We start from the raw sequence: 15,425 nt of genomic DNA, 5'->3' as shown, positions 1-15,425 counted from the left end.
ATGATGTCAGTGCAGGTAGCAGTTATCAAAGAGAGAAGTGCCCACTGAGCAGAAGTGTACCGCGTGGTGATGGTGAGCATAGAACGAACGTGGAGGTTCAGAGAGGACATCGCTGAGAACCTCCCTGGAGCCAGCCTGCTGTGGGAACTGTGGCCTCAGCCTCTCCCATCCACTCCTTCCTTTCATCCAACTAGCACATGAGGAGACCCCTCTGGGCTGGACAGCAAGCCTCATGTTGCTGCCAAGATCAGCAGAGAGGTGTCGGCAGTAATGGCACCCATCATGGCAAACGCAGTGCAGGGTATGTGTCCTGCAGGCCATGCAGAACTTCCCAGACAACAGGAGATCCCTGTTAACTCCTACAGGCCCAGAGCAAGGGGTTCTCACAAGCCCACATCACCCGTAGCTGTGGTGCCTGAGGGGCAGATATATATGGGTCAGGAGAGCAACTTGTCCTGGGTGCCCCACAGAATACAGCCTGGGCTCACTGCGGGTTGTTAGGCAGTGACACCATCGTGTCTCCATGTCCCTGCGTGTGTGGCTGCCCTGGCTGACCAGCACCCCAAGGGCTCAGTTGTCCCTGTCGTCTGTGGCTCTGCTGCCAGCACTTCCTGATCCTTGCAACTTCGGTGGGACGTCAGGCACTGGTAGAGCGGGCGCCCTCCCCCACTGGGAGGTTCTCTGGCACCATGTGAAGTAGTTCCACCTTCGAGGCTGCCTCTGGCTGCGCCCTCCCTGCTGGGCTGGGTTAACGCATGGCTTTGTTTGCTGCCATGCATCTTTCATGTGCTGCAGCCTCCAGCTGGCTCCCGCCTGTAAACTCTGCACGTCGCGCACACTCTTTATTTATTTTTTATTTTTTGAAATTGCTTGCTTACATGAGAGCCGAGCACCAGCCAGCAACAATGGGGTCCATTAGCAGATAAAGGACTTCACAGCTGTATGTAACACAGAGGATAACCAGGCCTCCACACAGAATCATCTCCTCTTGCTGAGGAAGCAAAGAGACCCATGTGGGATGTGCATTGGCTAGAGCAGGACAGGTGCTATGAGTTCTGCTTCCTTTTATTTCTTCTTAAAAATTAATTATCTCATATCTTATCCATATGCAGGCTGTCACTCTGGACAGCAGACTGCTCTGTTGCCTCTCCTCCCCACGCCACCAGCATCTCCAGTCCCCTCCCCTGTCACGGCCATCTGTCGCTACGTGTGCCGCCAACTGCTGCACGTGACCCATAGTGGGGCCTGGAATGCCCTGCCCCACGATGGTAATGGTGCCTTCCCCACAAACGCACTCACTTCAGACAAACAGCTGACAGTTCCATCCTACTTGAGTTGTGGTGGAGTCTGTCACCTCTATCAAGGGCCAGGTAGGAGGCAGCATGACCCTAAAGAAAAAGTCTCGTATTTGTCACCCTGATGTGCCAGGTGACTGCCTGAGAGCACTCAGCAGCCCTGTGCCTCTCTTTCCAGCTGTCAACCAGAGCCTGTCCCCAAATACCCTTTGCTCTGAAATACAAGGCAAGAAGTCCCGCCTTCCCCCCATTGGCTCATCCCTATGTGGATGGCCAGTTCTTTCTGGTCCAAGCAGTGGGCAGTGCTTGACTGGGCAGCCCTTCATCAGGATACAAGGGGAGCCCACAGTCAAGGAGGGGCCATAGGGACAAGTGCTGTACCTTGTGTCCTGCACCTGCTCACCTGCCTGCATTCTGGCACCTTCTAGTATGCCCTCCACCACAGAGGGGCAGAGCTGTCTTCTCATCATGAATCGGGCAGGTGTCAGGGGTTCCACCTGTTTCCAGCAACACCTGCCACTGATAGAGGAAAGTACAGTGCTGCTTCCAGCAGGTCACTAGGCCAGTGGAACATGGGTCAGAGTTGGGGCAGACACTGCAGTCTGTGAGAGTGGGATTCAGGCTGCTTCAGATGAGGAAATGTTCATTCTTGTGTTGGCAGCTCTCAGGCATGGCACTGATCATAGTAAGTGGAAAGCCCTCACTCAACCAGTGTTCCTGTAGGCACAAAGACGGGGAGTCTCTTATGAACACAGCCCAGATTTTTATTGCCATGTGGAAAGCAGGTGTGGCATGAAGTCATGTGAGACTGCCAGGCACCCAGGGTCTGGCTGCGTGCCCATCCAAACTGCACCCAAAATACCCTCAGGAACAGCTGGTCCCCAGAGCATGGGGAATGGGCCCCACTGACCACCCACCCAGCCCTACTTCTCGTCCTAGCAGGTGAGGGTGTGAACCCTGAGTGGTTCTAAGGAATCCCAGCAGAAACCCCTGCAGGGCTCTGGCTCTGTGCATGGCCTGGTGACATGAGTGATAGATTTTAGTTGAAGGCAGTGTTTGCTGTTATACACTGCTAGAGGCCCAGTGCACGAAATTGTCCCTAGGCCTGGTTGGCAATCAAAACGCGAGTATCTGGTGTGGAAGGGCAGGTCCCAGCTGACCTCTGGGCCCTGGGCAGCCCCCACGCGCTCCCCTCCGCCTGAGTCATGGCTCCTGAGTTTCCACATGGAGATGTGGTGAGCATGGCCAGACACCTCGGGCTGGGGCACACGGTGGGCCTCTGGGCCGCCCAGTGGCATGCTCTCTCCTAGCCAGCCTCGCAGACTGGCTCCTGTGTTAACCCACAGGGCACCCGACCAGTCCCTGTGGACCAGCTCACCAGGAAGAGGCTGCGCAAGGGGGAGGGCGCTTCCCCAGCACTGGAGCCCTGGCATCCCAGGGGAGGGAAGCAGGAAGCAGAGGGAGTGAGAGCGAGCTCAGGGATACCCCGCATTCTCACCACATCTCCCTCCCTGTCACCCTGGCCCCCCAGGTAGCCAGTGAGAGGTCGCAGCCCCCCTGCCCTAGTGCCGCAGGAGTTTGATCGCCACCACCCACCCCCAGTTCCCTGTCTAAGCCCAGGGCCCAGCTCCAATCGGGCTTTCAGAGCCTGTCAGCCGCTGGTCACCATCTACAGGGCGATCGGGCCCCTGCTCGCACCTGCCTTGGCCTGGCGTCACCCACATACCTACTCCACCATCCCACTGCAGTCCCACTCTCATTGGGGCCCACTGCCGCCCGCTGCCAGCACATCAATGACGCCCGCTATTTTCCGCACCTCACCCTGGTGGTCAGCGCATGTCATAGGGAGTGGTCAAACTCCCGGTAGAACAATTTGCATATTAGACTTTTATTATATAGGATTTTAGTTTGTTATTTCTCTCTGATATTTTCCTCCGGCCATTCTCCTGGTTTATCTTCACTCTTGATATCCTGTCATACCCTTGTCTCTAAAATTTACCACCAAAATTAATTTGGCCTTACTGTCAAGGTCTGTCCAGTAGTTAGTATGACATAAGCAAATGTGTAATGGGTGCTTGGTGGTTCATTTTTCCCTCTACCCCAAGAAATGAAAAGGCCTTGTCTTTTTTAGCATAAAGAAAATGATGACAGCCTTAGCCAGTTTGGCTCAGTGGATAGAGTGTTGGCCTGTGGACAGAAGGGTCCCAGGTTCAATTCCAGTCAAGGACACTTACCTTGGTTGCAGGCTCTTCCCCAGCCCAGGCCCTGGTCCGAGTGCATGCAGGAGGCAACTAATTGATGTGTTTCTCTCACATCGATATTTCTCTGTCTTTCCCTCTCTCTTCCATTCTCTCTAAAAATCAATGGGAAAAATATCCTCGGGTGAGGATTTAAAAAAAAGAAAGAAAATGATGACAGCCTGGCTGGCATGGCTCAGTGGTTAAGCGTCAACCTATGAACCAGGAGTTCACAATTGGATTCCTGGTCAGGGCACATGCCTAAGTTTCAGGCTCGATCCCCAGTGTGGGCGTGCAGGAGGCAGCGGATCAATCACTCTCTTTCATCATTGAGATCAATATCTCCTTCTTTCCTCTCTGAAATGAATAAAAATATTTTTTTAAAAAATAGAAGAAAATGATGACATATCTTAGTTACTTGATATGTGCTTTCCATAGACGGGAGACGCCCTCGACAAACCTGTGCTAAGTTAGAATTGGTGAATCTGCCTGCCTTTATGGTATTTACCTGTGTTGGTCAGGTGAATCGAAAAAGGGGCTCAGATTAAGTGTTGAGTGGGATTGAGCTCTATTGATGGGATTGAATGGGACTCAGGGGCTCTAGTTGAAAGAGAGTTGGTTTTGGTTCCAGAAGACCCCAACTCTGTACTCTATGTGTCTGTGGCCACAGAGCCTGTGTGCTGGCAGCTGCTGTGCTTGAGGGCTGTCAGTGTATCATGGGGCATTGATGATGCTGGTGTCATAAAATGAGTCGAGAAATGTTCCCTCTTCTGTTTTCTAGAAGAGTTTGTGTGTAAATGGAGTTTTGTGTTTTTATAATATTTGATAGAATTTACCATCTGGGTCTAGAAGTTTCTTTTTTGGAAGATTTTAACTGAATTCAATTTCATTTAAGTTGCCAAATTTATGTACATAGAGTTTTTCATTATTAATATTTAATATATGTAGAGTCTGAAGTGATACCCTTTCCATTGCTCATACTCGTCATTTGTGTCTTCCATTTCTTTTTTCTTTGTTATTGTTGCTAGAAGTTTACCTGTTTTGTTCATCTTTCTTCAAAGAACTAGCTTTATTGGATTTATTAAATTTCCTCTATTGTTTTTCTCTTTTTAATCCTAGTTTCTGTCTTATCTTCATTGTTTATTTTTTTGTGCTTGCTTTCTCTTTCTCTAGTTTCTTTTTTTCTTGTTTTTACACAAACAGTTATTTAAGGCCTTTTATTAACAGGTGCTTGCAGTTCGTTGAATTTTTGAAAAAGCAAGTTGTAAACTTTTATTACAAACTAGAGGCCCGGTGCATGAAATTCATGCATGGGGTGTGTGTCCCTCAGCCCAGCCTGCACCCTCTCCAATCTGGGACCCTTCGAGGGATGTCCGACTGCCCGTTTAGGCCCGATCCTACCGAAATCGGGCCTAAACGGGCAGTCGGACATCCCTCTCACAATCCAGGACTGCTGGCTCCCAACAGCTCACCTATCTGCCTTCCTGATTGCCCCTAACCGCTTCTGCCTGCCAGCTTGATCACCCCCTAACCACTCCCCTGCCAGCCTGATTGATGCCTAACTGTTCCCCTGCCAGCCCGATTGCCCCTAACTGCCCTTCCCTGCAGGCCTGGTCACCCCTAACTGCCCTCCCCTGCAGGCCTGGGTCCCCCCCAACTACCCTTCCCTGTAGGCCCGGTCGCCCCCTACTTCCCTCCTCTGCCGGCCTGGTCACCCCTAACTGCCCTCCCCTGCAGGCTTGATCGCCCCCCAACTGCCCTCCCTTGCAGGCCTGGTCCCTCCCAACTGCTCTCCCCTGATGGCCATCTTGTGGAAGCCATCTTGTGTCCACATGGGGGCAGCCATCTTTGACCACATGGAGACAGCCATCTTGTGTGTTGGAGTGATGGTCAATCTGCATATTACTCTTTTATTAGATAGTATAGAGGTCTAGTGCATGGGCGGGGGCCGGCTGGTTTGCCCTGAAGGATGTCCCGGATCAGGGTGGGGGCATGGGGTGGCCTGGGCAAGGAGCCTGTGGTGGTTTGCAGGCCGGCCATGCCCCCCGGCGACCCAAGAGGAGGCCCTGGTATCTGGGATTTATTTATCTTCTATAATTGAAACTTTGTAGCCTTGAGTGGAAGCCAGGGCCGGCCAGGGCAGCAGGGAAGCTTGGCTTCCTCCATCGCCGGGGAAACCCAAGCCTCCTGCTTGCTGCAGCTCCATGATTGCAGCCATCTTGGTTAGGTTAATTTGCATACTTGCTCCTGATTGGCTGGTGGGCGTGGCTTGTGTGTAGCAGGGTGATGGTTAATTTGCATGTTTTTCTTTTATTAGTGTAGATTAAAAATAAGGTCCTTAAAAATCTTAATTTGCCAAAACCAGTTTGGCTCAGGGGATAGAGCGTCAGCCTGTGGACCGAGAGGTAACGGGTTCAATTCCGGTCAAAGGGCACATACCTTGGTTTCGGGCACATCCCAGTAGGAGGTGTGCAGGAGGCAGCTGATCGATGTTTCTCTCTCATCAATGTTTCTGACTCTATCCCTCTCCCTTCCTCTCTGTAAAAAAAAATCAATAAAATATATATTTTTTTAATATTAATTTGACCAAATATGAAACAATTTTAAAAACCTTTAACCTTTTGCACTCGGATGTCGAGTGTGACTCGACACGGTTAGCATCAGTAGCAGCTCTTTTTATACTCTTTGAATGTATCAATAATTTGAAATATAAAAAAATCCAAATAAATAAGTTTGTATGAAAAGAAACTCCAGTTTTTTATTCTACTACCGCACTTTATAAAATCTGGGGTATTTAAAAAATTAAATCCCGAGTAGAATAAAGGAATAGAGAAAAAAGCAAGCGAGTGCAAAGGGTTAAAGGTATATTAAGAAAAACCAGGCTTTTAAGAAATAAAAACCTCATTTGTCATTACCAAAATGAGATTTCTATAGGTAAAAATAATAAAAACCCCATGCTGTATAGCAGATAATGCAGATAGTTCTAGTTGTCTGGTTAACAGGCAAAAAGCAAGCACTGAAGGCAGAGGTAGGGAACATCCAGCCCATGTAAGGCTGCGAAATCACTTGGTCTGGCCCTGCCGAGGCATTCGGGGTGAGTTAATTAAATGTTTGACCAAATGTAGCAGGCGAATTTTTAAGTTGGTAATTTTGTATGGCCTGCAAGTGATGTTATAAATATCCAAATGGCCATTGGCAGATAAAAGGTTCCCCACCCCTAACTTAAGGTCTTCAGTTCTAATCTTTTGTTCATTTCTTATTGCTGAATTTCATATTCATTTCTTGTTGGATGACTAAACTGGATGATGGTAGAGATGGTAAGCTAGAATTTATTCACCCCCGCCCTGCTCAGCCTTGGGAGCAGATGAATTCTCGGCAGGTGGACCAGCTGCGTTTGTGTCTTTGCCATCTTGGGGTTTAGCGTTTTCTGGGCATCTGATTGGTGATTGAAGCTTCGGCAGTACCGATATTGAGGTAGCTGCAGACCTTGGATCTCATCTCCTTGATTTTCCTTATCTTCTTCATTGTTGTTCTCTCGAGGCTGTTTTGGCGAGGAGGACCCCAGTTAATCATGGTCTGTAGCTCCAATACATATTCTGTCTCACTGGCCTACCTTGTTCTCCTGTACTCCGGTTGTCAGCACCCGCCATCATTTCTCCTTGCATCTGAGGGTTGGAATACTGTGGTCGACGCCCATAGGGTGTCCGCACGCAGTAAGGTGGGAACTGTTGCCTGCAGTAGGGCAGGTGCTGTTGGGCCTGGCCTTCGGGAGCACTCTGGGATCTCTCACTCTTTCCCCCACTCTCACTACTCGGGTAGTTCTGCTGGTGTTTGCACGGAGGACCTCTGCAAGGTGGATAGTGCCTAGAATGGTTACTGTCTGCTGCATATTTCCTGCCTTGCATGTTTACTGGAACTCCACCAGGGCCTGTAACATTTGCTGCTCCACATCCTTTTCTCCTTCAACAACATCAAACTCCACAATCTCTGCATCTCCTACACTGCAAAGGTACTTCCTGGGGTTATTCTTCTTTGCGGCAGTCTGGTGTGCAAATACATCTTCCTTGGTGTTATTCCTGTTGATGAAACCATATCTGTTTCTTACATTGAACCATTTTACTGTTCCCAAAACCTTTTATTTTTATTGTTGAAAGTATTACATATGTCTCCCTTTTTCCCCCTTTGACTCCCTCCAGGCCACCCCCATCCCAGGCCCTCACCACCCCACTGTCTGTCCATGAGTTATGCATATATGGATTACCTCCCACCCATCCACCCTCTCCCACCTTTCATCTGAGATTCCATATTCTGTTCCATGCTTCCATGTCTCTGGATCCACTCCATTCATCAGTTTATTTTGTTAATTAGATTCAACATATGAGTGCATTCATGTGATACTTGTTTTTCTCTGACTGACTTACTTCACTTAGCATACTCTCCAGGTCCCTCCATGCTGTCTCAAAGGGTAAGAGATTTTTTTTTTACTGCTGCATAGTATTCCATGGTATAAATGTACCACAGCTTTTTTATTTACTCATCTGCTGATGGGAACTTGGGCTATTTCCAGAACTTAACTATTATAAATTGTGCTACTTATGAACATAGGGATGCATACATTCTTTCTGATTGGTGTTTCAGGTTTCTTAGGATATATTTCTGGAAGTGGAATTACTGGGTCTAATGGCAGATCCATATTTACTTTTTTGAGGAAACTCCATACTGTTTTCCATGATGGCTGTACCAGTCTGCATTCCCACCAGCAGTGCACGAGGGTTCCCTTTTCTCCACATCCTCACCAGCACTTGTGATTTGTTGATGGTAGCCATTCTGACAGGTGTGAGGTGATACCTCATTGTCATTTTAATTTGCATCTCTCTGATGATCAGTGACTTTGAGCATTTTTTCATATGTCTCTTGGTCATCTGTATGTCCTCTTTGGAGAAGTGTCTATTTAGGTCCTTTATCCATTTTTTAATTGGATTGTTTGTCTTCCTTTTGTTAAGTTGTATGAGTTCCTTATATATTTTGGAGATTAACCCTTTATCAGATGTATCATTGCCAAATATGTTCTCCCGTACAGTGGGCTCCCTTTTTGTTTTCCAAAACCTTCTTGTCCCTGCCAACAGGCACCGCTGATGTGAGGCCACCAGGACCGCCAGTCCCTGCACCACTGCTCGCCGTGCCAAGCTTGGTGTGGGCAGCCCTGAGGTGGTGGCGGCAGGCTGCAGCAGCGGCAGCTCTTCCCGGGTGTGATGGCAACTAGGCCGGCGGCGCTGGGGCTGCTCAAGGCTCTCTGGGGTCCACTCTCTGCTCCCAGTACCCATTGAACTGTTGGTTTCTTAAGTTGAAACTTTAGGTTATTGATTGGAGACTTTTCTCTTTTCTAGTATATGCATTTAATTATATAAATTTCCCTCTGAACACTGCTTTAGTTGTACTCCCCCCTTGTTGATGTGTTGTATTTTCATTCAGTTCAAAATATTTTATAATTTTCCTTAAGACATCCCCCTTTGACTCATGGATTGTTTATAAGTGTGATATTTATTTTCCAAGGGTTTAGAGATTTTTCTGTTATTGATTTCTAGCTTTTGGTCAGAAAACATGCTTGATAAGATTTTAGGTTTTTTTAAATTTGTTAAGGTATGTTTTATGGCCCAGAATACGTGGTCCTGCTTGTTGAATGTTCTGCTGGTTTGGGCTGGAGTGTAAATGTCAATTAGATGCAGATGGTTAAGTTCTTCCACAGCCTTGCTGGTTTTCTGACTACTAGTTAGTTCTCTTACTAAGTGAGGAGTGTTGAGTTCTCCAACAGGCCAGCGGTGGCTAACCAGAGGAATGGACCTGTGACAGTGGATAGTGTCTAGAATACTTGCTCACTTGGGCAGGTGACACAGAGTGCAGACTTTAGTAGGGAATAGGGAAAGGAATGACCCACACCACAAATTCCTCCTCTGCAGATGCTTTTCCTGGCACCATGCAAGCCCCTGCTCAGTTTCTTATAAAACCCAATCTCCCTGCTACCCTTCACTGTGGTCACACTAGAGAAACACTGAGCTTCCCTGCCTTCCACGACCACGTGAATTCCAGTGCCAGTGTCTCCTGGCACCCAAGTCTTCCTCCTGGAGCCGCCCACTCCGTTGACTGCTCTGTCAGCTTCCTTTTCACCAAGCAAAAGCACCTCCAAAAGGCTCTCCAGCAGGTGCTACCAACTCGGAGCTGCTCCAGTTGCCACAGGCAGGGTGCGGGCTGCTGCTTGCTTCTCCTGGGTTCCATGGTTTGTCTGAGAAATGCCCTGGACACAGGATTTCATGGGAAGCCAAGAACATGGCTTTTAGAAGCTGACAGCTAATCCATCCAGGTCCAAGCTCTGAGACCTGGCCACTTACTCACATCTACAATCTACAGGATGGAGCTGTTTGAGGATGAAGAGATGACCCACAGCCCCAGAGCAGCTCTGAGTTTCTATGTTGAAAGCTGTGTGTCTCAATCACCCAACAAAATGTTCAATTTCAGAAAGGCGTGGTGGTCCTCAGGTCGGGCAGGGGCACAGTGAAAGCAGGTGGAGACCCCATCCTGGGGGTGTTGCTCTGACGTGCACATTTCTCTCCCACACCACAGGTGACCCCAGGACTCAAGGAGAAGGAAGGGGAGCTCTTGGTCAGGGGACCCACTGTGTTCCGTGAATACTGGGGCAAACCAGAAGAAACGAAGAAAGCGTTCACCTCAGATGGCTGGTTTAAAACAGGTAGGGGCTGGGGCAGAGAGGGAGAGCCACGGAGGAGGGGGCCTGAGGGGAGAGAAGGAGTGTGACGTGGCCACCCCAGGTTGTCACCACACCTGGACACCCCCGAATCTTCTGTCAAGGGCAGAGACAGGGCTGGGGGGTGCACTTTGTGTCTCACATCTTTGTGGCTGTATCCCTTTCAGCCTCTGAAAGGAGGCTCCTGAGGCCACAGCCCTCAGCAGGGCCAGCAGCCCCCACCTGGTGGTCCCATTGCCCATCTTAGGTCAGGACACACACACCCCCTTCCCAGTCACCACTGCACTCTAAGTAGGAGATCCTGCTCACCCTCTCCCACCCACCCTCCCTCTTAGCCCATCATGCTTTGAAAATTTCCCCTCCCCCACTCAGGATCAAGTTGTTTGTTGGAATGTGGTTTATTTGTGGTGTGGGTCATTCCTTTCCCTATTCCCTACTAAAGTCTGCACTCTGTGTCACCTGCCCAAGTGAGCATGTATAAACCTGGGGCCCCAGCGCTGGGCAGAAAAAAGCAGCACTGCTGGAATTCCCTGGTGGGGCCCCCCATACTGGCATCCTGTCACCTGGGACACACACCCAGAGCCTGATCTGAGGCACCTTCCACCCCCTGCCCCTGCCCATCCCACATCCCTCCACCCTTCTGCCCCTCACCCTGTCCCCTACTGTCCCTCCATCTCCCCACCTCCTTGGGCCTGGCAGACACTGGGATGTTTAGGCTTGCGGCTGCATGATTCCCTAGTGTTTGTGCTCATCTAAAAACACACACAGAACATCGGTTCCTGACACCTAGATGGGGGATTCTGGGTGGTCTCTCCTTTTCTTTTTGCCTATTTGTATTTCTAAAACTTTTGTCTTGGACACACATCAGTTCAAAATAATCTCAAGGAAGTATTTTCTAAAAGAAAGGCCTGTTTTCACATGTTATCACATGTGGCCCCGTGATCAAACGTGCCTTGATCCTTCTGTGAGAGCAGAGCTCAGAAGGAAGGAAGCTGCTGCAGGTGGTATGGGATGCCGCCGGGGTCGCTGTGCAAATATGATGGGAGAGAGGATGTGTAAGAGATGGCCATGGCCATGGCCCTTAGCCTGGTGACCCCTGTGCCATGTGCTGCCTGGGGCTGACACTTGCACGCATGTCATCTCAACAGGCTCAGGTCAGCGTGGATCTATAGGGGGTGGATTCCATGTCCACTCTCCAGTCTGCCGCTGTCATGGGCCTGAGGTCACCAAGTGACAGAGCAGGGAGCTGTGTGGGCCCATCGAGTGGGGGCTAGAGGGTGAAGGGGCAGATAGAAAGTCCTACTAGGAGGTATCAATGGCCCCCTTTCTACCCCCGTGCTGGTGGCACTTAGGGCTGGACTTGCTGATCCCAGCCAGTTCCATGTCCACCCTGTGGTCCCACAGCCATCATGGCTTTCTCTCTCACGTACCCCCAGAAGTGTATTTCCTAGCAGCTGTAGTTGGCATGTCCTGTCCCCCTGGTCCCTCCACACTGGGCAGAGAGCAGATTTGTGGAGGGTTCCGAAGGGTTTGCAGATCAAATGTATGTTGGCCCCCAGAACAGAGACCAGTGCCCCAGGAACCCTGGCAGGAGAATCTGGGGTGCTGGTCAGCAGAGGGCCCCATTTTGGGGACTCAGGAGTCCAGGTGACCTGTTTTGGGCCCTCCTATCTCTGCCTGTGACAGGATGTAGTCAGTATATTAACACACGCCCATCTGGTTTACCTATAAACATCTGCGTTAATACCTGTCTGTCTCTCTATAATTGTCCTTCAAATGCAGATATTTAGGAAATACTACTTTTGAACTAATCGTGCTTTTTATGCATCCCTTCTTTAGCCATCTAAATGGCCCCAATTTGGAAACCTGACTTAGTTTGTAGCCATCTTCTTTTATTTTAAAATTCAGATAAAAAGCTGCAGATATTTTTTCTTTAAAAGCACAGGAACCAAACCCTGTGGATTTTGCCGATAGCAGGGCTGACTGAGCACTGGGGTGGCAGCCATGCAAAATGTGTGGCAGTCAGCGTTCAAACATTTTAGTCACTGCTCCTGATGAATATTTCAGTTGAAAAGGAATAGTATGCATTAATTATTGTAAAGAGATGTCTTTAGGAGAAAATGATTTTGAAATTCAGTTTAATTTCATTGTAATGCACTGCAAACAGGAAGGGAGTATGTGTGTTTAATTGGCTCTCGGGGGTGAGGCCTGGAAGCCGCATGCCTTTGTCACAGGCCATTAGCGATACAGACTGCATAATGAGAGCGCGCAATCAGCTCACAGCTGCCGGCTCCTACGGGGAGAGCATGATATTAAATAGAAATCAGGATAAATTAAACTTAACCCTTTCCCTGGCCAGCCCCTCCTGCCATTCAAATTCGAATTCTGGCAGGAGCTGGCAGGTCCTCCTCCGGCCAGTTCCTCTCAGTGGCCTCCTCCATGTCTAGATGACAGGAGACAAGCTGGCCACTTCCATTCCAGCCACTGTGGCCCTCCCTGCCCTGTGTGTGCCTGCCTCCTTCCCTGCAGCCCAGTTCTGCCAGGGAGAACACGTGGGGAGCTCCTTGTTAAGCCCCCAGGGCTCCCAGCTGCCTCTCAGGGAAGAAATCAAAGCGCCCTCCGCCCGACCCCACCCCCGACACTTTCCTGACAGCCACAGTGCCTTTGGGCTCTCTGAGTCCACCGAGCACTGCCACACCCTCAGAGAAGGTGGTCCACACACACAGGCGATCCTAGGACCCAGGCATCCTCAGGGCTTTACATTGACCCTGCTGTCGGAGCTGAGGACATGGGGATAAAGACACCGATGTGAGGACAGGGCTGGAGATGAGGACGCGGGGATGAGAGCACAGGCTGCACCTGAGAATACAGAGATGAGGGCGCAGGGCCCAGGTGAGGACACGGAGATGAGGATGTGGGGAAACGCGGGCACGGGAGGGAGTGAGGACAGAGATGACAACATAGGGATACGGGATGGCACTGGGACACGGGGGCAGAGCTGAGCAAACACATGGCTCCTACTGCCTTCTCGGTGCTTTTCCCTGAGCAGTTTTGTCGTTTTAAAGAGACTGATAACTGAACATGAGGAAACAAAAATGGCATCTCTGATTACTTCAAAGAATATGCATCATACACTGTTAATGTTGAAAAGTGACATAGTAAACAGTCAACTCTGTTTACCTAATCTTAGATAAATACATGTGTAGAAGGTACTTAGGTACCTGGGAGAAAGAACCATGGGAAAATCACCAGAACATCGCCAGGGTGTCTGGTGGTGCCTCTTCCCTTTTTGTTCTGCAATGAGCACATGATATTATTATCAGAGACAAACATTAAAAGCTATTTATTTAAGAAAACACGTCTCCAGTAGGACAGCAGAAGAGAGAGCCTGACGTGGATTGGCTGGGCTGCCCGAGGTTTGCAGCCTCAGTGGAGCGTGGAAATTCTCTGAGGTGTCGCTCTAATCGAGAATGCGGGCTGACCATGCAGCCCAGGGAGTCAATTGCTCACAGAGCCGGTCAACTTTGAGCTAAGATAATGGCAGATCACAAAAAAGAAATACAACTAGCTAAAAAATACAGAAAATGTTTCACTTCCTAGTGATAAAAGAGATAAACATGGAAACAAAGATTGAATCCTTTTGACTAAACTGGCAGATTCTTAAAGAGCTGATGCTCAATGCAGTAAGGCCGATGGGATTGTGTGGCCAGTATTTCTATGAATCTATTTAAAGAAAAAAAATAGAGGTGGTCAAAAGTGGATGCCCAACGATATCTGTTGCAGAATTACCTATAGTGTGGGAAATTGGAACCACTTGCTCAGTGATGGGGAATGGTATGTACATTGTGATCCATCCAAACAATAGAATAATGTGAGACCTTAGAAACCTTATTTTCAAGACTGATGGCATGAGGGAACTCTGTTGGTGTGTGTCATATACACATGTGTGCATGGGTGTCACATGTGGGCATGTTTGGCACAGAATTCTGACTCTTGCTATCGCTGCATGATCTCATGTCCTCTTCCATTTTCTCTCTTCTGGTACTTCCGCAGTAAGCTTGTTACTCTTACAAGCACAGATAAGTATAAGTGGTTTTTAAGTTTTACACTGAAGTTTAAGCCTTCTCATGTTAAGAAGGCCCCAGGATAGCACTCAGGAGTGACATTTGCTCCACTCACATCTTGCCAAGGCCACTCACTCATAGCTGCTCTGAGCTCTGATGGGTTTCTCCTCAAGGAATCCTTTTATTTTGGCCAGTGAACCATAGTTAGGAATTAGGCAAAGGGTTGAAATCAGGGACCCATGTCTCATGCTAGTGAGTGTGATAGCACATGTAACTGCAGGCTGTCACCACCTTCACATCTGGCTGACCAAGAATGACCATCTCATACCCAAGCCTCACTTTTCCCTGGAAGACAGGCCCCTGTTCCAAAGACTTGGCTGTTCATTCTGCAGCTGTCCGGGGGTTTCCCTGACTGTACGATGCTGAGCCCGGCAGTGACACCCATGGTCCCCTTTGTTGGTGGCACCTCCTGTGTGCGGACGCTTTTGTTGTGGTGTAGTCCTATCTGGCAGCCATCTCCTGTGTGTGTGCTTTATTTCTTTATGTCACTTAAAAATCCTTTGTTCCCAGTGGTCATACAGACGCTCTCCTTTATTTTCTTCTGAAACTTGTCAGACTTTGCTTTCACGAAGTTGAGTCTTCGATCCACCTGGAAGTGGCTTTCGAGTGAAGGGACGAAGCGACGTCACGGCATGTGTTGCCCTGTGCAGACCACCCTGGCCTCGTTGTGTTGGGCTCCGCTGCCCGCGGCTGCTCCTGGGCCTCAGTGCTGTTCCTTTGGCCTTTTTTGTCTGCACTGGTCAGTCCCAGACCTCTGGGCAGAGGGTGAATGTTTTGAGTTTTTGTTTTTCATCAAAGCTGTACATCAGGGCTCAAAGGTGCCATTGGTTTCACCAGTTTGGGAACAATACCAGTGGCCCCCAAGCTGTGTTAGCTGTTTCTTTGATATTGATCTCCATGTCCGAACTGACTGCTGATCCCGCCCACCCCATGGCCGCAGCACTCTCATCAGCGGTTGGTGTGCAGTGTCGACGCATGAGGCCCTGCACATTCCGTTCAGGGCTGAGCA

The 15,425-nt window shown here is 49.3% G+C and overlaps 1 protein-coding gene and 1 pseudogene across 1 annotated transcript in view; one reads left to right on the top strand and one right to left on the bottom strand.

Moving 5' to 3' along the window:
- Positions 1 to 15,425, top strand: part of ACSF3 (acyl-CoA synthetase family member 3) — a 76,216-nt gene that overhangs the window by 48,495 nt on the left and 12,296 nt on the right. The window contains exon 7 of the mRNA XM_008139765.3: positions 10,151 to 10,277. Within this exon, the coding sequence (XP_008137987.2) occupies positions 10,151 to 10,277 (127 nt within the window). The remainder of the gene's footprint in view (positions 1 to 10,150; positions 10,278 to 15,425) is intronic.
- Positions 6,862 to 9,805, bottom strand: LOC103284675 (Y-box-binding protein 1-like; annotated as a pseudogene).

The sequence above is a fragment of the Eptesicus fuscus genome, chromosome 21 (assembly GCF_027574615.1).
Source record: "Eptesicus fuscus isolate TK198812 chromosome 21, DD_ASM_mEF_20220401, whole genome shotgun sequence".
In the NCBI taxonomy this organism is placed as follows: Eukaryota; Metazoa; Chordata; class Mammalia; order Chiroptera; family Vespertilionidae; genus Eptesicus; species Eptesicus fuscus.
Note: the sequence above shows the minus strand (reverse complement) of the source record. Positions and strands in the feature narration are given on the sequence as shown.